Raw genomic sequence first — 25346 nt, 5'->3', positions numbered from 1 at the left:
TATAAATATTTTTGTGTTAGGCCATTTGGAGGTAGCAGCGTATTCTATTTTGTATGACCTGCTGATTGTGTCCAAGACTGGCGTTGTATTTCGTTTTGTATAGGCTGGTGGTTGTGATGTAGAGTGAAGTTGTATTCCATTGTGTATGAACTGGTGGTTGTGTGCTTTTGCTGGGATGAATCCCATTGTGTATATATGCAGTCAGAGAGGGCGAGGAGGGGAGGGGGCGAGGCGTGTGTCTCTGTCTGTCCACTGTTTGGTTTGTTGTTTGTGATGAAAGGTAGAGGTGGACTAATTTACGCATACTCTGGTGGCTGTGGCCGTGGGCGGGGTTTATTTTTTTTTTGCGTCCATGTTTGTGTTCGTCATTCCGCGGCCGATTGCCGCCCGAGGAGTCCAGGTGAGTGCCTTCCTTGCCCCCTCCCGCTGTCCGTTCCTTTCACGCCCCCCTCCCGCTGTCTGTTCCTTTCCCGCCCCCCCTCCCGCTGTCCGTTCCTTTCCCGCCCCCCCTCCCGCTGTCCGTTCCTTTCCCGCCCCCCCTCCCGCTGTCCGTTCCTTTCCCGCCCCCCCTCCCGCTGTCCATTCCTTTCCCGCCCCCCTCCCGCTGTCCGTGTGCTCGTAGGTGCTTGTGCTTGTTTATTCTCGCCTGAAACAGTGAATGCTCTGTCACTTGCTGCGATCTGTTTATTTAAAACATTTTTTTATTAAAAAGGGGTCTTAGAGCCCGCTTATTACTTACCAATAGTTTTTTTCATTGTCACTCTTACTTTCTGGCTTCTCTCGCGTTCTTTGTTTTCCCCAGCTTCGTTAGTGCTTCGGCTTCTCAGAAGCGTTTTTAAAGCTCACAGTCTTGGTTTCCATAATGCAAAATGAGTTGCATGTATTCTGTTATGGGATTAGTTTACACGTGTTTCGGTGGATGTGTCCTTGACTGATAATGGATTCCATTATAAATATTTTTTGTGTTAGGCCATTTGGAGGTAGCAGCGTATTCTATTTTGTATGACCTGCTGATTGTGTCCAAGACTGGCGTTGTATTTCGTTTTGTATAGGCTGGTGGTTGTGATGTAGAGTGAAGTTGTATTCCATTGTGTATGAACTGGTGGTTGTGTGCTTTTGCTGGGATGAATCCCATTGTGTATATATGCAGTCAGAGAGGGCGAGGAGGGGAGGGGGGCGAGGCGTGTGTCTCTGTCTGTCCACTGTTTGGTTTGTTGTTTGTGATGAAAGGTAGAGGTGGACTAATTTACGCATACTTTGGTGGCTGTGGCCGTGGGCGGGGTTTATTTTTTTTTGCGTCCATGTTTGTGTTTGTCATTCCGCGGCCGATTGCCGCCCGAGGAGTCCAGGTGAGTGCCTTCCTTGCCCCCTCCCGCTGTCCGTTCCTTTCACGCCCCCCTCCCGCTGTCCGTTCCTTTCCCGCCCCCCCTCCCGCTGTCCGTTCCTTTCCCGCCCCCCCTCCCGCTGTCCGTTCCTTTCCCGCCCCCCCTCCCGCTCTCCGTTCCTTTCCCGCCCCCCCTCCCGCTGTCCGTTCCTTTCCCGCCCCCCTCCCGCTGTCCGTGTGCTCGTAGGTGCTTGTGCTTGTTTATTCTCGCCTGAAACAGTGAATGCTCTGTCACTTGCTGCGATCTGTTTATTTAAAACATTTTTTATTAAAAAGGGGTCTTAGAGCCCGCTTATTACTTACCAATAGTTTTTTTCATTGTCACTCTTACTTTCTGGCTTCTCTCGCGTTCTTTGTTTTCCCCAGCTTCGTTAGTGCTTCGGCTTCTCAGAAGCGTTTTTAAAGCTCACAGTCTTGGTTTCCATAATGCAAAACGAGTTGCATGTATTCTGTTATGGGATTAGTTTACACGTGTTTCGGTGGATGTGTCCTTGACTGATAATGGATTCCATTATAAATATTTTTGTGTTAGGCCATTTGGAGGTAGCAGCGTATTCTATTTTGTATGACCTGCTGATTGTGTCCAAGACTGGCGTTGTATTTCGTTTTGTATAGGCTGGTGGTTGTGATGTAGAGTCAAGTTGTATTCCATTGTGTATGAACTGGTGGTTGTGTGCTTTTGCTGGGATGAATCCCATTGTGTATATATGCAGTCAGAGAGGGCGAGGAGGGGAGGGGGGCGAGGCATGTGTCTCTGTCTGTCCACTGTTTGGTTTGTTGTTTGTGATGAAATATAGAGGTGGACTAATTTACCCATACTTTGGTGGCTGTGTATTTGGGTGATGATGGATTACATTGTGTGAGGTCTAGTGTTTACATCCACATATGCAGTACCTGGACCATCTTGTATTAGGTCTGGTGGATACTGGCTGGGAATCAGTTGTCAGGTGCCCGTGGGTGCTGTGCATCTTTCTCCGTGTTGTCATCAGGCCCTGGTTTCCCTGCCCCTAGCCACACCTTTGCATATCTCATTGGGTCTGGGATTCCATCCGGCACCCCTTACTGAACCTTGCAGTTGGTGTTTATTTTGGGAGGTGATGTAGATGAACGGCCTGAGGTACAAACAGAATAATGTGTGGTAATGGCTCCTTATCAATGTAATTCATTGCCATTTCCCTTTATCTCATGGGATAGTGATAAGCGGTAGTAGATCTTCAACTCGATTAGCTGCGCTGCCTGCAGCAAGCTAAACATCTGATGGGCTATTATTTTGTGGATCCCAAAAACGTGTTCTAATCTAAAGATGTTGCTTTATTGTGAAATCTGAGCAGCATGTTTAATGCTGATGACTATTGTATAGTTATTTTCGTTCAGAACCGGTTGTGTAATCTTTGATAGTATGGGGCCCTTGAAAAATAAAAAATTGGACACAAAGCCACTTGAGTTAGACCATGCTAGGCCTGGCCGTCTGACAAGGACAACACACCCATCTGCCTGCCCTAAGATAGTGTGCGTGCGTGGTTGAACCTGTTCGACATGTAGGCTCTCCCCGAGGGAGTGCTGGAATGTGGTAAGCGGGGTGGGGCACTTCTGTTTCTTAACTCTTCTGACAAGTATTTTTAAAGCAAAATCATTAGATATCCCCCAGCTCCCTCCCCCCAGCAGGAGGAAGCATGCTTCTATTCTGACAGCATGCGTCAGGCTCCAGTAGCAATGGACATTCCTCCCTTCACAGCAGTCTGCTGGTACCCGTCTGGGCACTATTTGCAGCGGTGGCCTGGTTTAGCGCACTGTCTGCCTGCTTGTCTGCCCGGTCCAGGGGCCCTTGTTTAAGACAGACAGTGATTTAGAGCGCAGTCGGAGGCTCCGCTTTCATAGGTTTAAATTTAAGCTGCAGTCCTCCTGCTCGTCCCCTTTTAGAGTCCAAAACACGAGGCTCTGTGTGCGACACAAATTAACTAGGCCGCACAAAGCAGTACCTAAAAACCACTCTTCTCGGAGAGAAATCCCTTCTGAAAGTGAAGGATTGGTTTACACTGCAGCTGGTAGCCCCAACGAGAGGTTCAACAGCAGGTGTGTAAACTGGATTCTACCGCTCACACCGTGCAGGCAGCAGTCTAGAATCACTGGGCGTCTCGTACTTACACCCGAGTACTAATACCACACAGAGGTACTTTCACTTTGCAGCTAGGTAACTACTGTGAAACTCTATCAGAGGGAAACACGGACCCAAAGCAGACCACAAGACCTGCTTACAAGTGCAGCTTCGGAAAGTTTATTAGCTAGACACTTATGGACATTACCATGGTAGAGCTGTGACCACAAAGCTCAACACCCACAGTATACACATGACCTGCTGTCAACTCTGCAAGGAGTCAGAAGATGGGCCCAGATCCAGCCTGTCTAAAGATGCTGCTTTAGTGAAATTCACAACAGGATGAATCCAATAATGTGGTTGTTGGGGAGTGACAGGAGACCAGAACTTTACAAAAAGGACCTCCAGAAACCCACAACAAAAAATGTGAAGCAAGAGGTCTAAGAGGCAATTAAACTCTTCGTCTGACCAGTCCCCAATCTTCAGTCTATACCTACAATGAGCTATCTCCTAGTGGTTCCTCCTACACCCATATTGAGGCCTTTGAGAAGACCATGCTGACTGTTTCAGCCTGAACCTCTCCGGCCCCCTCGCTGCGCTTGCTTTCCTGCCCCCTAGTTGCGCTTGCTTCCCTGCCCCCTCGCTGTGCTTGCTCTCCCAGGTGTGTGTGCGTGGCTCTGGGTGTTTGTGTGTGTGTGTGGCTCTGGGTGTGTGTGTGTGTGGCTCTGGGTGTGTGTGTGTGTGTGTGTGGCACTGGGTGTGTGTGTGGCTCTGGGTGTGTGTGGCTCTGGGTGTGTGTGGCTCTGGGTGTGTGTGTGGCTCTGGGTGGGTGTGTGGCTCTGGGTGGGTATGTCTGGCTCTGGGTGTGTGTGTCTGGCTCTGGGTGTGTGTGTGTGGCTCTGGGTGTGTGGGTGTGTGTGTGTGGCTCTGGGTGTGTGTGTGGCTCTGGGTGTGTGTGGCTCTGGGTGTGTGTGGCTCTGGGTGTGCGTGTGGCTCTGGGTGGGTGTGTGGCTCTGGGTGGGTGTGTCTGGCTCTGGGTGTGTGTGTGTGTCTGGCTCTGGGTGTGTGTGTGTGGCTCTGGGTGTGTGTGTGTGGCTCTGGGTGTGTGTGTGTGTGGCTCTGGGTGTGTGGGTGTTTGTGTGTGGCTCTGGGTGTGTGTGTGGGTGTGGGTGTGTGTGTGGCTCTGGGTGTGTGGGTGTGTGTGTGGCTTTGGGTGTGTGTGTGGCTGTGGGTGTGTGGCTCTGTGTGTGTGTGTGGCTCTGGGTGTGTGTGTGTGGCTCTGGGTGTGTGGGTGTGTGTGTGTGTGGCTCTGGGTGTGTGGGTGTGTGTGGCTCTGGGTGTGTGGGTGTGTGGGTGTGGCTCTGTATGTGTGGCTCTGGGTGCGTGTGTGTGGTAGTAATTGCTGTCTGATGAGCTCGTCCAGTAGGGTACAATAGGTCTTACATTTGCGAGAGATTAAGCTGTTGGCAATGTAATTGACAATGCCATTTATTTATCTGTTTTCAAAACCAACACATAAATAAAAAATTTGTCATTTACAATGCCAATAGCTCTAACTTTTGCAAAGGCGAAACCGTTGCATTGTAAATGCTTGTTTATAAATGTAACCATAGGGGGGCCATTAGCATTGTGTGCACCTCTTTTCATGCTCCCTGAGGGTGCTGGAACCTTGTTTCTATGGTGAATTTGAATGCCAGAGAAGCAAACCATGCGTGGAATACATTACTACTGAAACATAATGTCGTGTTTGCAGAATGCAGGAAAACAAACAATAGTCAATTAGAAAAACTATTCACAAACAATTCATGTCAAAAAGGAAGGCCTAAGATGAATCCATATGTATGAGGGTATTTCTTTAGTTATAAGTTCATAATGTGGTGGTGGCAAGATACAGAAAGTTGTGCAGTGAACAAAAGGAGTGTAAACAAATATGTCCAATAAACACACTGAATCACAACAGTGATACACTCACACATTAGTACCCAAGTAATCCTTTGTACACAATATGTTCAGTTTGTCAACATTCTGCCCACAAAGCAAAGTTGGCGGAGACTTCCTGGACTAGTCGAGGCACTATATTGTAAAAGAGCAGAAATAAGGCGACTTGCAAGGCCACAGTGCTGCATCATTTCACGGCCACATATAGGGTACGCATGACCCCTAACTTGTCAATTAGTTCACTAATAGCATTGTCATCACGGCAAGGGCCGGTTCATGTTTAAAACTTTAAATTTTAATAACTATATTACTAAAACATGATATGGTAGCACAGTGTCATTCACAAACAACACATTTCTATTAAAATGGCCGCAAACGTACTACTGATATGCAGTATTACTGATACTATATAGCGTACAAACTGTAATGTGTGGACTTTGATTGTCAGCAAATATTTGTCATTTTCACATCACCAATTAAAGTGTTCTGAATTCTTTTGATCCAATTAAATGCTTTTTTCCCATTCTTACATCTGGATTACAAAAAAGCCCTTTTCTATTTACTTAAATATATTTTTAAATATTTGTACAGTTCATTTGCAAGCTATTTAAATGTTGTGTCTTTGAAAAAAAACTGACACCCTAGTCTTCCATTTCACACTCCTGTACCTCAGCACGACTGCCACAGTTCACTTTACTTTTCTTTCTCTAACTGAAGAGTTTGAGGATTTTATAAACATGAGTCTCCAGGGTAAAATAAGCAGCAATTTATAGATTTAGAAAACATAAACTGACATTCAACCTCTGTCTTTGAACGTTTAGCAAATGTGACAAGATAAAAAACAGATTTAAAGATATCTCTATTGTTCATTCGCTTTCTGAATGAATAGAACACTTGTTCTTTCCCAGCTCCAGCTCTCTCAGCAGACTGGGCATTTAGGCCTTAAAAATATCTCACCCTGATAAAATCTCCCTCACCATAGTAAGTGGGCGAGTAGATTTCTCGAGGCCTGAATTAGCTTCCCGTATATTTTCATTATTTTTCTAGTTTTGACTGGTGGGCTCCAAAAACTTTTCTACTAGGAACGTGAGACAGCGCATTGTGCCCACCCCCCATGGGGTTAGATTGTGATATTTCACCTCAACAGTTTTTCATTTTAGGGGGTCCTCTTACTGTCACGGATGCCAATCTCTGCCTTGGCCGCCTGCTGCCAGAATTCTTCCCAAAGATCTTTGGCCCCTCGGAAGACCAGCCACTGTCCAAGGAAGATACCATGAAGGCCTTCAGCCAGCTCACAGAGAAGGTGAACTGTTTCCTAGATGGACAAGCCCAAGACACCCCTAGCCCAGCCACCAGGCACAAGCTGACAGCGGAGGAAGTAGCGATGGGCTTTATTCGGGTGGCCAACGAGGCGATGTGCCGCCCTATCAGGTCCCTAACTCAGGTAAGGAGCTGTAGCTGGCATATTTCTGGCAGCTCTGGGTTGCTTTCTCTTAGATATTTGAAGCTGTAGTTAAGTGGTTAGTGGTTGTCTCTAGAACTAGAAGCTTCTGACGTACACATGAACAAAACTTTGAGTATATCTCGGAATGCAAGGCAAAGTAGTTCCTCTTTTGAAGCAGTGTTTGCCGTTAGCATGGTGAAGTCACAGGACCGGCTGAAGCCACCGCCAATCTGTCACTCCACTACCTTTAAAGTCTAAGAAGAATGGGCCCACTTCTTAGCTTCGAAGATATACCCTAGATAGGCTCTTGTCGTCACCTGTGTGGCTGTACCACAGGGAAGGTACCCTGATCCATCAACATTAAGGTCTATGATAGAGGGCCTTGTGGACAGGTGAGGCCAAGGTGTGGTGAGATACTTCCCTTCTTTCCCAAGATTCCCTTTCTAAGCTTCAGTAGGAGCAGTCTTTCCATAAACATCTTGCCTGCCCTGCTAGGTCTTCTTTTCCCTCAAATCAAGGTGGGTCTCAGACCCTGAAATGGTGATCAGTTTAGAAACCATTCATGATAAGATTCCTGGGGTGGCAACTGGCCTACTCGGATGAAACACATGCTGGACAAGCATCATGCCACCATGCACAGCAAAGCATCTGAAGAGGGACCTACCAGCTGTGCTTAACTGGCTTTCATGCCTGACTCTTACATGGTCAACATTCCTACTTGCTGTCCGCCTATATACGGCAAATCTACCGCACAGTATGTCCAAGCAACCAGCTTATGTTTCAGGTACAAATAGAGCCACTAAAACAAAAGATTGCTGAAATAAGAGTGAACGACAAAAGGGGGCCCTTTCATTTAAGAACATGACCGCACCATTGTCCCAATCAGTTGTCCCTTTCTTCCACCTACTGACACCATGGGGGTCTGTCATTCAGCTCCCTCTCTATCAGGCATCCCCTGAGCATATGGAGAGATTATTCACTCTATGCAGGCATTTACAGGCCTGTTCGGCCCCTCGATTGAATATACATAGTGGTACGGCTGAGCAGGGAAAGCAAAACACAGATATGGAGAGAATTGGAAGGAAAGAGGGGCTCCCCTTTAAGAAAGCAAAGGAAAGCAGGGACATCACCTGTAAAAAAAGAAAACACACACCCAGGATGTGCAAAGAGCAAGACCTCCCTCCAAGACTGAAAACATAAAGGGCCTGGGAAATAAGGTGGTTGGGGCACCTTCTTCGAATAGCGCAAAGTAGGAGGGAAAAGGTGTACCAGAAAGATGATAGAGGGATTATGGGTGCACCACTATGGGCATTAACCCTAAAGCCAATCCTGCCCGACTCCACTTCTCCCAGACGGGGTTGCTGGAAGATCTGTTGAAAGGGAGTGGAGTTTCCAGTTGAACCCAATGCCAGGGATGTCAGTCTTCTTAATTCTCAGATCCTCTTTCCTATAGATCCTAGACTTCCTATAGATCTTAGACTTCCTATAGATCCTAAACTTCCTATAGCCCCTAGGCTTTGGTTTAAAGTCATGGGCTTTGCAATCCTTCACCCTTGAGCCATGGAGCACTTATTATCATGTGCTTCCTTTCCCGCTTTCAAATGACCAATTGTCTCTGCCGTTTCCTTCTATATGGTCCTTCGGAGCTTCTATAAGAAAACCGAAAAGGTCATCAGGGCTCCGGCCCACATTGCTTGTGCATGGAGGGGTGCTAAGAGCCCGAGCTGCTTGACTGAAAATGTGTGGCTTAGCCCAGAGTCATTTCTAACCATTGGGAAACATTAAACGAAAAGTCCCAAATTCATAGAGCTAAAATAACAAGCACTATCAAGGCAGACCTTATGCAGGCGGTTATTGCTTGCAAATGCTGCAATTACCCACCATGATGATAAACAAGAAATGAAGCAAGGCAACGCATCCATGTTTACTGTGCAAACCTCACACTATGCAACACTCCAGCAGTCCAGTGTGAGGGGTGAGTTCAAGGAGCCAGGAAGTTGCCCAGGCTCCTCTTTTGCAGCAGAGAAGGTCTACCACCAATGGTTTGGTTTTGCTCAAAGAACGTTAGCTCAGTCCAAATTTCACTTCCTGAAGTCAGCGACATAAGTGCAGCTCAGATGGCACATGGTTCCGTAGCCCACTTCAGATGCTTCTCCGGCACCGAGCACGATAAATGCAGCTTTTAAGCTCCGCCCCATGTGCGAGGACCACATTGCTGTCTACCTATTGCCTGTAGCTTATAAGTGTTCCCTAGAGGTCCAGTGTGAGGGGCAGCATCACAGTTGCAGGAGACTTCGCCCATACCTAGGCGCCGTGCAAACGTAAACGGGCAAAATACCCCTGCTGCTCCAAAGAGCGATGGCTGTCCTGTGTACTGAACCATAATGGACATGATGCTAAAGACAGAGCCAATGGCTAAAGGAAGGGGGGGTTCGATTCTGTGTATGCTGATTGTGGGCTGATCCAAATTATGACTTGCACTCCAACCGAGCAATGGCGCCCAGTCTACTATATGTATGTATCGTTATACTGTGTTGTTTTTCAAAATCACAAGAGGCTAGAAAACAGTTAAAGTGGTCCCAAAGCCAGACCTTAAATGAATAAATTAAATGTAGTCTTATTTTAAAACTTCATTTAATTAAGAGGTTTATTTGGTATTGCAAATAAAATACCTTATGGGTACAGTGTGCCTAGGATTCCTTGAAGTGTATTATTGCAAACCTCTTTTGCACAGAATAGATTTAATAACTATGAAATTATATTGTCTGAGTAGGAAGGGGTCTGAGTGGAGTCCCCTCATCCTCAGTATGTCTACTGATTGTTTGTTTATCTTCCTCTCTTTTAGTGTGTAGTAAGATTTGACTTTGTATGTACTCATGACTAAATTCCTCTTGATAACTCCTGTCTTTGGCCTTATTTGTCTTCATGCAAGAAAGTACCATGTGGTGCCTGGGGAAAGCTCTGAACTTGTTGTACAACAGCTGTTATATCTTAAGTTGTCCTCGTTACATTATCACCCGCCTCCAATGCCCACAAGCAACTACAACCCATTGCGCTAGCAAGCACTACACGCCTAGACAATATTGAGAATACAAAAACACAAATAAATAGCATCACAAGCTCTTATGTAGGCATTGTCTGCTTAAATGTGGGCAGATAGTAGTCTAAATTATATTTGTTTGTATTTTTAAGTATCGCAACCTGCCAATATAGTAACCATAGCAAAGCTATCATCATATGCATTGTATATCCTGTATGTTTGCAAAGTGGCTGGAAAAACTGAAAACTTAATAAAAACAGATTGAAATTAAAAAAAGAAAGTACCATATGGTTATAGGGAACCCTTTCTCCTTCCAGTGCTTCATTTTATGAGCTGTTTTTGGAATGGACTTCTAACTCCACTAGACGTTAAAATCCAACCAGGTTACCAGGACATCTACAATGCAGTGGCAGCTGATGGAATTTGAAATTTGTAAGCGTTAAGGAATTAATGAAGGCTAGATAGCAAGTGATATGAGTGAGCATGGCTTCAATAAAAGGGGTTCAGGGGTGTTTTCCCTGTGGAAAATGTTTCAAAACATTGTGTATTTCTGTGATAAATGGACTAAAAATACAGTTCTTATAGGTCTTCATAAAGGAAAACCCATAAAAGTTCATAGAATTTCCGGGTTGTCAAGTAAGTCTGACTTCCGAAAGGGAACAGGGTACTAGGTAAGACTCTTTTGCTCTACCCTTTCCAATATAAAACACAACATAGGTTCCTAAACTTTCACAAAGAAACACAGTTGTAAATTTGTTCCTCCCGGTAATGCAGGCTGGCCACTTCCTTGTCTGCATCAGTTTTTAAATATTGATTGCCCAGTAATCTTCATGACATATTAAATAGCTACAAGTGTATGAAATATCCATTTGAAACAAACATTTCATTTTTAGGACCTCAGGAAAAGCTTTGTATTTAGGAGCAATTCAATTTTGTTGAAAGAAATTAAGCAAATATTATACGTACAATAGTTTATATATCGCTCTGAAACCATTGGGTCCAACAGTGCCTTAGAAAACCACTAAATGAAAAAGAATTATGAAATGACTATGTATGAGGTTCACTTAAGTTCAGTGAATTTCAGTAGGGATTAGAGAGCCCAGCAGAGCAGTGTGTGCAGGGCAAGATTTTACAATCTTGTAAAGGTTTCTTTTGTTAGCCTTGTTTGTTCTGCAAGCTGGTGTGAGGTTATTTCACACCCTTCTTCTTTCCCTGCCCCTTTCCTGCTGTTCAGCCTAGTGGTGTGTGGAATGTGATGGAATGTGATGACTGCATGGAATGTTGGGTGCATGCGGTTAGGCAGTTGGTGTCAGCAGGCTGAGTAGTAAGGATATACTGCTCCTGGTGGGTCGTACTTTATGCTTAGTTACCATCTTGGCTCTATCTAATGCTTCCAGTAACTGAACTACAAATAAAGATATTACTTGGAACCTACAACCTGCCTTCTTGAAGATTATTATTTGCAACATAAGCCTACTTTGATTTTGTCTTCTGAAGCGTGGCTTTGGGGTACCTTTTGTTTTCTTGTAATGACGTGACACATTGATTCTTGTCTTCTTTAGGCAAAAGGCCATGACACTTCCCAGCACATTCTGGCCTGCTTCGGCGGAGCGGGAGGGCAGCACGCATGCGCAATCGCGCGCTCCTTGGGCATGAAGGCTGTCTTCATTCACAAGTATGTATCACTTAAAGCTTCATGGCACACTAAGGGGCGGATTCTCAGAGGCATTTATGAGTGTGTAAAGTAGTTTCGTGTAGTACTCTTTTAAATAGGCCTACATGCCTTAGTGAATTGGCCCCAAAATCTCTAATAAGGAAATAAAATGTGCATATTTAGCCAATAGCCACATGCAGTTAGTGCGCTCGTAGAAATGTGGACGTTTCGGGACCGATTTCTGAGGCTTGTAAGAAAGAGTGCAAAAGAGTCCACCGGTAGGACTATTTCCCGTACTCGGAAATGCTTTTGTCAATCAGTCTCAATGTGGCTTTCTTAATTATGTTGCCTGTGAGTCTCCGTGACAACAATCTAAAACATATTCAAATTTTAAAGCTACAGATACAGATAGCAAAGACTTTGGTATATTTGGGAATTCATCATGATAATTGACAACTGCCCCCCTCAGAATGTCTTGGATAAGCGTAGTAATAAACATGAAAATCTACACAAATCAAAGTTTTCCTTGTATAGTTAATTTTTCCTACACTTGCCCCTGCAGAGTAAATAATGCAGAAATTTGGATTGTTTACGCTTTATGTTTTTGTGCCTTTATTACAAAAGTTGTTCCATTTGGGGCAATCCTTTGCTCTGCAGAATATGTAGGGGTGTTTCTTGCACTTATTTCTGTCTTCATTGGTACCAAGGGTAATTATGCATTCTAAGTGCAAAGACGCATGGGTATTTTTTGAGAATTAACAGAAAGTTATGTCTTTGTTGGTGGTTGTTCATAGGCGCTGGAAGTAGGGGTTCCAGGGCTACTGCTGCATCCCCAAAATAACCATGCTGGAGTCCAGAGGGTGAAAGAGCAAGAAAGATGTCTTTACATTTGGTTGTTCTTTCTCTTGTCAGAGAGGTCAAATGTCAGGCAATATCGTCTGTAAAATTGCTGCTTATTGTTTTAACATAGAGATTGATATTTACTTTTTCTTTCTCTGGCTGCAGAGTGAGAGGATTTTGGAAAGTGGGCTAAGTGACATTCTTACTGGCGCGAATTCAAAGGCTATAGGATGTCAATTTGTTTTTTTCTAACACACACCAAAAATTAAATACCTGACCTGAAAATGGACTGCACTAATAATTCAAAGTTAAGAAAGCACAAATGAAGCACTTTCTATTGTAATTCTGAAATGTAGTGAAAACTCATTGCCAGAGGCAGTGATACCCTCTCTGCCCCCCTGGGGGTCGGATCAACAGCATCCGCCCCAATCAACACCACGTGCATTCAGTACCATCACCAAGGGGACCCAATATCCTTTGGGGAGGGGTCGTGTCAGCATAAGCTTCCGGCAAATGTTCAGGTGCTCCTGGCAATATGCTCCGTCCCGAAGTCAACCATCCCTCCAAGGCGTGGGGTACCTCTCCCAATGCCTCGCAACCTGGGACTAGCACCAGCAGGATGGCCGTCAGCTTACGCAACTACTCTGGGACATCCTTGACATAGCCAAGAATGGCTAGCCTCGGGGTAATCAGAAGCATGCCCCATAATTTCCCTGATATCATCAAGGACCATGTCCCAGAAGCTCCGCACTCCTGGACAATCCCATGCCATGTGCACCAAGTCGGTAGTCAGCGTCGCACAGGGCACAAAACTCACAACAGCAATCCGACCAAGTGCAGCCTATGCAGATATTTAATATGGACTAAGCATGTAATTCGGGTAAAAGGCTCTAGATTGAGTACGATAATTGATAGTGAGCAACCCAGTATACCCTTGAGGGTTTGGGCAAAGAATATGATAGGGTGAAGATACCTTCAAGGGATTTTAGTAAACAAAAAAGTTTTAAAGTCACTTACAGAATGAAATCATGTGTGCTTACTGATTTGATCCCACTAATGCTGGTTATGGAACAACAGATATTTTATTGATTCAAGGCTGTGCTGTCACTCACTGGTGATCAGTAGAAGGAGAGAGCAAAAAGAAATAAAATAAAAAGTGGGTGTATATAGAAAAGGTATATACTTAATCTTTTTCAAATCAAATTAAAATATTAGCGGGTACATGATAGACAACAATGACGCAGAAGGGAAAATACATTAATCTATACAACCCTTGCTGCATCAATTGCTCAAGCTTTTCTACCTATTACAAAATCAATTATACATTCAATAGTAGATAAAGCCAAAGTTTATTTCTTTTTGCTCTCTCCTCCTACTGATCACCAGTGAGTGACAGCCTTGAATCAATAAAATATCTGTTGTTGCATAACCAGCATTAGTGGGATCAAATCAGTAAGCCCACATGATTTCATTCTGTAAGTGACTTTAAAACGTTTTTGTTTACTAAAATCCCTTGAAGGTATCTTCACCCTATCCTAGATTGAGTACAACACTATTTCCACTGTTCATCAGTGAGGTGGGCTGCTAGGTCCGCGTCCCACGCTGGGGATCCACAACCTTGCAGTTGTCTGTTTTTCTGTGTACAGTCTTGTGACTTGTTTGTGCGGTGAGGAGATCATGAGAGTCGTCTCCAATACCTGAAACGTGGAAGGTGCCAACCTTGAAGGTATCATGAACTTCTTGCAGGGCGGCCCGTCGCTGATAATAAGTGAAAGTATCTAACCTCGTGGCGGCAGGTCCCTGAAGAGCCTGATGGGAGATTACAAAGGTTCCATCTGGGTAAACTGCCCCAAAGGTCATCAGCTGTAGTGGGCAGAGCCGACCGCATGTGCTAGGTTCCACAGTGATAGGAAGTGAAGGGTGGCCTATGATCGGCACTGATGCTGCAAACTAATAGTCCAGTCACGGCCTCTGCTGTAATTCATTCGACACCCAAACTATGCATGCCACTGTGTCCATCTGGGAGCCCTGTCTCCTAGATGGGAGATATAAAGCAATTTGCAATGGGCAAGGGACAGCGTGGTCATGTTCAGGCGCTGTGTGTGGTTGAGGTTGTGTAGGGAAAAGACAATAGTAAGCAAATTGCCATTCCCCACTAAATTAATATAAATCCATGTTTGGGGCTCCCAGCCACTGTTGCTCAAAGGGGAGTGTAAATGTTTCCCATGCAACTGGGTGTTGTCTTCCCGTCCACACCAGTGTTATGAGGTAAGATCTGAAACCGCCTGTGAAAATAACCCGGAAGTGAAAGGGGCAGGTTAATAAATAGATAAAAAAGAAATTGGAAAAACCACCATTTTCACAATGCCAGTCTCCCCTTTAACCCTTTCGCTGCTGCCGTGATTTTACCGCTGTGCGGTAAACAAAAGAACAGGGCGGGGCCGTGACGAACCCCAGCCTTCATCAGCACACGCCCACCGCGGGGCGTGACGGCTGGGGTTCGTCACCAGCATGGGAGGGGTTAACAACAGCAGGAGCTTCATTCATCCCTCCACTGCTCTCATAGCCATGCCATCAATCTGCTATATTGGCTCTCCAAAGCTCATCCAGGTCCCAGCTAAGCCAGATCCCCAAATATTTAACTGGTTCCCACGCCCATTGCAAAGGGAATTCAGAAACAAACACCTGGGTCGCTGTCAAAAGAGGGAATATGCTAGACTTGCCCTAGTGGATATTGACCCCTGTGATGCCCCCATATCTGGTGAAATCTCTGATAAGCGGGTCCAAGTTGGCCTGTAGGTCCCTGACATACGGGGTGACATCATCCGTGTACATAGGTGATAGGATTCTGCACCGGATGGATGCCAGTCTGCTGTGAACGTGGATCTGCCTCAGGCGTGCTAAGAAGGGCTCCATCGCAATCGTGAATAGGATGGGTGATAAGGAGCAATCCTTTCGGGTGTCCAGAGATAACACAAATGGATGAGTAGTGGACCCACTGACCTCCAGGCTAGCAACTAACTGGACATATAATAGTTTAATCAATCAAATGAACTTGCCTCCCACCGCAGGACAAACCAGACGCCTAAGAGCTTTAGAGTGAATCGAACACAGTGGTGGCATCTAAAAGCACCGAGGCTGCGCCAAGGCTGTGGTCAATTGTATGCAATAGGGCAACCAAGGTGTGCAGGTTATGGGTTGCACAATGGACCTGTACAAACCCGGACTGGTCAGGGTGTGCCATGCTCATCAGGAGTGGCAGGAACTACAAGGGTGTCAATTTCACTATGATTTTATTATCCGTGTTTATCATGGATAGGGGTCTGCATTACTCACAGGGCGGGGGTCTCCTGACGGATGGGGGAGCCCACCGAACACCAGTGACTCTTCAAACATTTTCAGTAGGTGTGGAACTAGCAGCGGGTCGTACTCTTTATAGAAAGCGGCCTTAAGGCCATCCAGTTCCGGGGCCTTGTCAGCAGGCAACCCTTCAATAATCTGGATAACCTCCTCCTCTGTGTAAGGCTGATCAAGAAACCACTGAGTGCCTCCTCAAGCCAAAGCAGCTGCATTGAGGCCAAGTAGTTATCAAGGTCAGGGTGATAATGATGATAATGATAATGATAATGACATTTGTAAAGCGCACAAATACCAAAAATGGTGTCTCGGCGCTAGAGCGAAACCAAGAGTAGAACCTCAAGCGACTCATCTCACTGAAACAACCAAGTTTTCAAAGATTTCCTAAAGCTCATAAGGGAGCTAGCCTTCCTAATGTCAGGTGGCAACAAGTTCCACAACTTAGAGGTACCATAGTGGAAACTCCGACCTCCCCAGTGCGAAGTCTGGATCTTCGGAACAGTTAAAAGGTTAGCACCGGTGGACCGGAGTGATCTGCCTGGCTCGTACCACCTAAAGAGTTCTTGCAAAAACAATGGACCCTTATGTGTTAAGGCTTTTAAGGCCAAACACAGCGCCTTAAATTTAATTCGCTGAGCCACTGGCAGCCAATGCAGCTTTCGAATTCCTCCCGAGATAGATTTATGCCGTGGAAGCCTCAGCAAAAGGCGCGCCGCCAAGTTTTGAACTGCCTGAAGTTTCCTCAGACACTGCTTCTGGACATTCAGATAGAGACCATTGCAGTAATCCAATTTCGATTGTATAAGGGAGGTGATTACCACTTTCTTGGTTTCTTCAGGGATGTAAGGAAGAACCTTCTTAATTTTTTTTATCAGGAAGTAAGAGGCCGAGACAATAGCATTTGTTTTTTGAAAAAATGTTAATCTTTTGTCAAACAGGATGCCCAGATTTCTGGTCTTATCCGATGGAATAGGAGGCGATCTCATATCTACGGGCCACCAGAGGTTGCTCCAAGCCGGTTGTAGGTTGCCAAAAATCAAAACTTCCGTTTTATCGGAGTTTAACTTGAGGCAACGTCTACCCATCCAGATGTTAATGGCGGTCATGCAGTCGTGGAATTGCACAGCAGGGGAGCTCTGTTTCCTGTGAGCTGTGACCACATTCTGGGAGTCATCAGCGTAAGATGTTAAAGAGAAGCCATAGTCTCTAATTAATAACGCTAATTCGGTGACATATACATTAAACAACAGTGGGCTCAGTGAGCTGCCCTGTGGCACCCCACAAGGCAGCACATAGGCCTCTGAGTTAAACCCTTCGTGTGATACTGTTGATCTCCTCTCCTGTAAGAAAGAGGCCAGAAGGGCCAAAGCCATACCTTCTACACCTACTGCTTTTAGTCGGTGAATCAGGAGAGTATGATCAACAGTATCGAATTCGGCAGAAAGATCAAGCAAAATCAATGCCGCAGACCCACCACTGTCCAACGCCGCTCTAATTTCTTCGGCCGCTTTAATGAGTGCCGTCTCAGTACTGTGCTCTTTACGGAACCCAAACTGAGAATGGTCCAGCAGCCCATTATCTTCGATAAACTGCATCAGTTGGACATTCATAATCTTGTCCACAATTTTGGCTGGGAGAGGAAGACGTGCAATCGGGCGATAGTTCGATGTCCGAGAGGCGTCTAGAGTGGCTTTCTTGAGAAGCGGGAGAATAGATGTCTCCTTCCAGGAGATGGGAAATCTACCTGAGGAGAACATCTTATTAAAGATGTCTGTCAACACAGGACTCACCAGGTCCGCAAATTCTATCAGGAAAGTTCGAGAACAAGGGTCCAGTGGGGAGCCTGATTTGGAGGTCAAAATGAACTGGTGCACTGTGTCGACTGACACCGGGAGGAATTCAGTAAACCTGCACATATCGACCGGCGGGGTCTGTGGGTTGGAAATTGGCTGAACATTTAAACACTCTTTAAAGTTGTCAACAATATCCAGCACTTTACTTTTGAAGTTAGACGCCATGTCATCCACAAACTGTTGACTGCCTAATGTATTTAAGACCTTGGGGACCGTAAGTTTATTTATAATTGAAAATAGCTCTTTAGAAGAGTGTTTCGCGGAGTCAATTTGAGTTTTGAAATATTTACTTTTCTCGGTAATCACAAGTGCCTTATAAGATCGAAGGGCTGTCCTGTAGATCTGCTTGTCCGTATCGAGATAATCCATACGCCATCGACGTTCCAAACGACGGCATTTCTGTTTTTCAGTTCGAAGAAGATCAGAAAACCAAGGTGCGGACGGTACCGCTCGGTTAACTGAAATGTTCTTGATAGGAAGCGCTGCAGTTATGGCCTGTCGTAGCCAATTGCTGTAGTTGTCCACTGCTTTATCAACATTGGCACAACCAGGAGGAATGGAGCTTAATAGGCTATTTCGAAGAACAGTTTTGTCCACTTTATTCCAGGCTCTACGAGGGGCTGCCTTATGTGTGGTTATATTGATCTGCCGATAAATACTCTTAGGGAAGGTAAAACTAATGAGTGAGTGATCTGACCAGGGGAGAGGAATCCCTTCTTTGACTTTGAGCCCATGAAAGGAAGAGAAGATCCCATCCAGGGTGTGCCCCGCCTCGTGAGTAGGAGCATCAACCAGTTGGGTTAACCCTGCTGCGCCTAGAGTATCCAGGAGCACAGCGGTCTCTTTGTTTGTGGGGTCCTCCAAGTAAAAATTAAAATCCCCCAGAATGGTGAATTCCTCATTAGCTAATATAGTTTCAAGCATCTCGTCAAGATTATTTAAAAAGGTGGCTTTAGATCCTGGTGGCCGATACACCAAAATGCCCTTAAATGAAATGTTAGCACTGGGTTTAACAGTGAAATGCAATGCTTCACAGCCGGTAAGTTGGATAGGATGGGTTGAAACAGTACAACAGTCTCTAGATATAATCGCAACTCCTCCCCCTCTCCTGCCCAGGGGCCTATCCATCCTGACAAAATTGTATCCGACCGGGTGGGGCAAGGGCTGCTTGAAAGTGTGTAGGTCGGAGTAGAAGGCGATCATCATGCGCTGTATAGCCTTCCTCCATTCATGAACAGTTTTCTGCTCATCTACCAGTTCAACTATATAATCCCTAGCATAGGGCTTGCACTGCATATTAGTTAGGGTCTTGCCTGCACTATCACCCTCTCCATAGCACGAAATTTTGGCTTCCCTTCCCAAATAGAGTATTTCTCTATGTGCTGCTTCTTCATTATCTGTAGGTTTTCTGTGAAAGGACATAAAGGTGGTTTCACTGCAAGTGTTAAAAAGTACTGGAGTTCTAAATCATGGATCTCTGCCTCTAGCCCTGCCAGCTCTCTGCACAGAGTCCTAAGCACGGCCATCTGCTTTGTTATGGAAACCCCTCATATCACCCCTTAAAGGCCTCCCATACTGTAGATGGAGATGAGGCAGACTATGCTTTATGCTCAGAGTATTCAATTCTAGCTGTTCGCACCTCACTATTGAACATCTGATGGGGCAGGGCGCCAGCTGGTAAACACCAAGAAAAATCACACATGACATACTCTGGGGCAGGGGTGGCATTTCTAGTATGACTGGGGCATAATCAAACAATGTCTGCTGGAGGTGCTGGACGCTGGAGGTGCTGGACCCTGGAGGTCCAAACATCTACATCTCTAGTTGCTAGCCAATAGTCAATTCTTGACCACGTGTTGTGTGTGGACACTATACAAGTACCATCCTTTCTGTCTACATGGGGAGACCGCCATAGATCAGTGAGGTCATGGTCAGTAATATTAGCGCGCAGTTGTGCAGCAGCATTCGGGTGTGGGCAACGTGAGTCACTAGATCTGTACATGATAGCATCCAATACAACATTAAAATCTCCACACCATAGAATCGCCCAACATCCCCGCCAACCTCCAGACATTACTGGGTGCCCCGGCAGCGTACCTGCTAGAATGACAGAGCATCCCTGTCTAGTGCACAAAGCCCGGTACGTGTGCCATTGCACCCCTTTACGGATCAGCACTGCCACTTCTTGTGCATAGTTCGAGTAGTACCCCACATGCCTCTATGCAGTCCAGCCTGGGTGCAAGCGCATCTTAGTCTCTTCTGTAAGAAGCACCTCTTGTAGTAGATATATATCTATGCAGTGCTGCTGTCAGTACCCTAACCTTTGCCACGTCTTTTCCTGTCATTGAGCCCCCGTATATACCTTGTCAGTGCAGGAACCCTTGACGTCAAAGCCGAATTCGATGCCGTCCCGAAGATTTCAGCACCGTCCTAAAACATTCGGACCAGACAACCTGTGAACCCATCCTACAAAAACTGCAGGGCGAGATCGAGGCTCAGCAACAGCACATTGTGATTCAACTGCATCCGCACTCGCTCACCTCTGACTGTCCCCCAAACATCAGCTGAGTTTCGAGGAGGCTGTTGATGTGCTCATTCCACCAAAACATTGAAAGAAATTTAGGCATGGTCACCTGCCCCATGCCAGACATAGCGCTACCACTACTCCCGTCATCTCCACGAGACCACCACATCCTCCATCCCCTCCTGACCCCCCTCTCATATACACCTCAGGGGTCACCACACTCAGACACAGGGGAACACTTGTAGATGTAGATGTAGATGTAAGGCTCATTTATACCGCGCTAGCAATCGCTCCAAGGAGCATCTCGGCGCCAATAAAAGGACAACCAGATGTAAAGGTTGCCTTACTGCTTAGGGAGACCAAGACCGGAGTCACACTAGTGCTCTGGCAGTTGAGTCTGGAAGATTGTAAATCCAGGTTTTTAGTTGTTTGCGGTAATTAGATTCCTTGTCCAGTGCTCTTAATGTAGGGGGTAGGGCATTCCATGCTTTGGCACCCAGTACCGCTAGGGATTTGCCTCCTCTTGTAGAGGGTGATGACCCACGATACACCCCCACATAGTGACACCGGGACTTCTATGACATGGAACCTGCAGACAACACTGATCCTGACTTAAATCCAGCCCGGTCCTCACCCCCTGATGGCTCCACATTTTACCATGATCTGCTAGCTAGGGCAGCTTCGTACACAAGGCCAACATGCATGTCGACCCCATAGAAGAGGATTTTGATCCAGGTTCCCATACCCAAAGTCCATGGGCAACGCACTATGGATGAATTGGTCGGGGATATTTGCCTACACTTTGCTACCTCTCCTCCTACTTCTGTTTTTGGTTCGAGGCTATGGAAAATGTTTCTCACCTCATCCTGATGGCCCCCACTTGGGCCTTCCAGAGTGGCTCGCCAAGGGGCTGGACCTTCTCACGTAGAGACATGGAGAAATCAGGCACCCATACCCAAGGTTGCTCATTCTTGTCATCTGACTCCTGAGGTCCTAGAATTCAGGTCCTTAATCTTCCAGCAGAAAGCATGTTTATACTAACAAAAACTCACAGGCCTACCACACGAGCCTGTTATGCTCCTAATGGAAAGATTTGTCCATATTCTCATCCCAAACAAATCGACCCTTTGACATCCAGGGTCCAGGACATAGTTTACTACCTGCTCCACCTGCAGAAGTATGGTCTAGCCTCCATTTCCATGCACCTGGCTGCGGGCAACACATCTCTCTCTTCAGAATACTAGTGAATTAAGGCCTTCATGGAGGGCCTCAAGAGGGTCATCCTACCTCAACCCCACCCCATAGTTGATATGGAATCTCAACATTGTTCTCATGAGACTTATGATGGTTTTCTTTGTTGTCGTCACTTCACTCAGATGTGTTAGTCAGCTCCAGGCATTAACACTGGACAAACCTTTCTTTCAATACACAGGGGCTGGATAGTCCTCTGCAACGTCCGCAAATTTCTTCCAAAAGTGCTCTCTACCTGAACCAGTCCATTGAACTTCCCGTTTTCTTTCCAGAACTAGACCCGGTGGCAGAATGGGCATTCCATACCTCACATGTAAAGCGAGCCCTCGTGTAAGACAGGAAAAAACCTTTCAGAAAGATGCAACAACTTTGTGTTGAATTTTCCAAAATCCCATAAAAGGAGAGCTATATCCAAATAAGACGTGGCCAGGTGGATAGGAAGATGTATCCAAACATGCTGGCCAAAGAGCTTTAACTATTCCCCTGAAAGCCCACTATACACAGAAGAAGGGGGACTCTATGTCCTTCCTGGAAAACATTCCCATAGATGACATCTGTAAGGCAGCTAAATGGTCTACACCACACACTTTCACAAACCACTACTGTGTGGCTGTGCTGTTTGTGGATGTGCTGGCCAGCCAACAAGCCAACGTTGGTCAGGCAGAACTTGGTACACTGTTTCAATTCTGTTCAACACCCTCAGACTAGCCACCACTTTTTTGGGGAGGACTGCTTTACAGTCTAGGCAGAGGATATATACATACAGCCACACATGCCTCAAACAGAAAATGGTACTTACCATGAAAGCATCTGTTTGTGACATGTAGTGCTGTGGATTCACATGAGCCCACCCTCATCCCTGGAGGCATGTGACCGCTGCAGTAAACACTCTTCCTAATAACCCTCTTTCTTACATGGACAAAACTTTCTATACATCGCATCACTCCACCTTCATCCTCACCCATCGTGCGGGAAAACAATCAAACATTGGAGTTGATGCTCATGCGCATTATCAACAAAAGGAGGAGTCACAATACCTCTTGACTCGAAAGACTTCTTCGAAGAAAAACAACTTGCACACATCCGAGCCCAACACTAGATGGCAGGAGTATGCAGAGCATGTGAATCAACAGCACCACATACCACAAACAGATGCTTACAGGGTAGGTAACATATTCCTTTTTTGACGTGAACCATATCTGGCCTGAAACTTAAAAAACGAGTAGATTTTATTGTTTTAAACTGGATATTTCCAGGTAAATTAAGTAAAACCCTTTCTGCCTCAAATGCACTTGAATTAGACAAAAGAGCCAGTTGGCAGAGGTTTGTGAGCTCCTCGATAAGTCTTACATTGATAGCTCAATGAAATGGATATCTTTGTTAAATAATCTGGTAAATATTTGACATACACCCTTTTTCCACTTAACATTGTTAGGTCATATGGTCTTTTTGGGCATTGTTGTGAGTGAAGGCTAAAAATAAACTCATTGCCTTCTTCACCAACTGCTGTACCACAGGACTGGAGATGCACACTTTTGCTGAGGTCAGATAGGGCAAAACTGGTCTGGGTCTGATCGTTTACACATTCAAACCAATAATTCTCCCTACCTTCTCTTTGAGCTGCCTCCGTTCACAGCGCCGAGACGCCCTTGGGCAATTGTTTGCGCTTAATACATTTCATAAATAAATAAATAAATAAATAAATAAATAAATAAATAAATTCAGAGGGATTCTGGCCAGGCAGCTTTTGCTGGACTGCTCCTATTGGAGAAGGACCAAGGCTGATTTTCATGAAACTGTGTGGCATGGTGGGCAAAATAAATACTGCACTGCATTGTGGTCCAGAGTAAATATCAGTGGATGAGATAATTCAAACCATAACTCATCACTTTTTTGTTAGCTCAATTGTGATTCCCTAAGAGTAAGAGCTATGCCCAGACACGGCCCCTGGCTTATTGTGCCATCCGACTCTAGCTGCATCCCCCTGACAAGGCAGATATATCTTGAAACAGGTTGGGGTTGCTTGTGTTTCTGCTCAGTGGAGACCCGCTGATCTTCATGTGGCTGGTGCTTGACAAACATGGCATGGTAGGCAAAAGACAATGGCCTGGATTGGAAACTGGAGTAATTCTCAGTGGCTGAGATGAATTCACGAAATCCACCTATCACCATAGTGTTACCCTCAGTTCTTTTGCATGGAACCAAAGTCACAGTTTAAAAAAAGCTGCATAATTTTATCCTACAACTGGAAAATGTAAGTAATCAGTGTACACAGACCTAGAACCCCTTGCTTTTAAGGCAGTCCATAGGGAAAAGAGAATAAGGTTGCTGACTGTGCTCTCACTTTTGGCGCATACAGGTATGGCGGGATCCTTTCCGCATTCGGCATGGCGTTGGCCGATGTGGTGCATGAGGCGCAGGAGCCCTGCTCTATGGCGTACAGCAAGGAATCGTACACGCTGCTCGATGAGCGGATTGCTGCGCTGGGGCGCGAGTGTGTCGAAGAGCTGGAGGCACAAGGATTTCAGAGGTATGCTCCCCTTCCCTTGAAGGCAATCATAGTGCATCACTTGGGAAGGTTACACATTGCACTCTTTAGGTGAGAGTATTGAACCTTGTGGCATACTCTACTCTAGGGGGAGTTGTTTCAATCTTTGAGCGGTAATATTGACTAAGTGTCTAGAGTTAAGGAAGCAACTGAAGGATTTTAGCATTTAGCATTTTCATCTTATCCTCTATTGGATTTTTAGTACAGTGGTATGGTCTATGGTGCTGAATTCTGGTAGCAGATCGAGTAACTCCTGAAGGCAGGCGGGTCCTTCATAAGAGATAAGAGGATGTCATCAGTACATGGAGGATGCTCTTTCAGTACTACGTGTGGGGTCAGATTAAGCAGGTTTTTATCTGAGATGTGTAAGCGATTTGGTAGATGTCACTTACTCAATGATTGTCACCAGGAAGAGATGTTTCCATACTGGTCACATGTTCTGGGAGTTGCTTGGATCAATTATTTCTTGTCTGGAGAGGGGTAATTAGTCTTGGCTTTAGTGCAGGGGAACATGTGCATTCTAGGATAAGAGTCTGTGTTGAAAGAGAGGGAGATGACTACTTCTTGGGTTAGGGGGTACATTTGCCTCTCTGGTGTCCTGCTGTTTGTAATGCCTGCACCTCTCTGCCCAGGTCTCAGATTGACACCGAGGCCTTCCTGCACCTGCGGTATGAACGCACAGACTGCGCCCTCATGTGCTCCTCCAAGGGGTACCCGGCATCGCAGGACTCCTGCCGGTCCGGCGACTTCAAGACTGCGTTCACCGCCAGGTGAGTCACCCAAAGGAACCTGCATTCTTGTTTAATCGCTTCCATTGGAATTCTCAGTTACTTCGCCAATTTTTTTCTGTCTTTTTTGATTAAATGTTTAGCACCATTTCATTAGTAATGTAAGCTTCTTGAGAAATACAGTAAAATAAAAGAATACGATAACACAAACACATGATTATATGTTTTCTACCATGTAAATTATTTTATAGAATATCAAGGGTGAGTTCCCCTCAAGAACTTCATTGGAAGTGAAACATTATCATTTCAGAAAGCAGCTCAGTGAAAATAGAGCTGTTTAAATGAAAATAGATTGCCTGGTTTAATATTTATCTGTATTTTACTGTTACTTGAAGGTTAAAAAACAGAATCAGATATGCAAGGACCACACAATCCATTAAGCTGTGGATCCTTAGTGAAGGTAACCATTCTGAAGGCAAACTCCCATGAAAGGTTCTGTGCCGCTTTGTTTGAGCACTAACACAATCTATGTTTGTATCAGTAAGACAACAGTATATTACAGACAGTGGTAGACCATATCCTTTCAATTAGTGTACATTCCATCAGCAGGGGTTCTTATGTCTGGTACTATCAGGTTCAGCCACTTACTGAAAATATACTCTGCTTCCTAGTGCAGTTGGCCTTTATATT

The 25346-nt window shown here is 45.5% G+C and overlaps 1 protein-coding gene across 2 annotated transcripts in view; it reads left to right on the top strand.

Moving 5' to 3' along the window:
• The window catches only part of OPLAH (5-oxoprolinase, ATP-hydrolysing), a 294072-nt gene that overhangs the window by 172967 nt on the left and 95759 nt on the right, over positions 1 to 25346 (top strand). For both annotated transcript variants that reach the window (XM_086966421.1, XM_086966420.1), the window contains exons 10-13: positions 6578 to 6861; positions 11464 to 11576; positions 23740 to 23910; positions 24561 to 24698. In XM_086966421.1, coding sequence (XP_086822547.1) covers positions 6578 to 6861; positions 11464 to 11576; positions 23740 to 23910; positions 24561 to 24698 — 706 coding nt within the window. The remainder of the gene's footprint in view (positions 1 to 6577; positions 6862 to 11463; positions 11577 to 23739; positions 23911 to 24560; positions 24699 to 25346) is intronic.

This window comes from Lissotriton vulgaris, chromosome 4_1 (assembly GCF_964263255.1).
Source record: "Lissotriton vulgaris chromosome 4_1, aLisVul1.2, whole genome shotgun sequence".
NCBI lineage: Eukaryota > Metazoa > Chordata > Amphibia > Caudata > Salamandridae > Lissotriton > Lissotriton vulgaris.
This window is presented reverse-complemented; position numbering and strand designations above follow the sequence as displayed.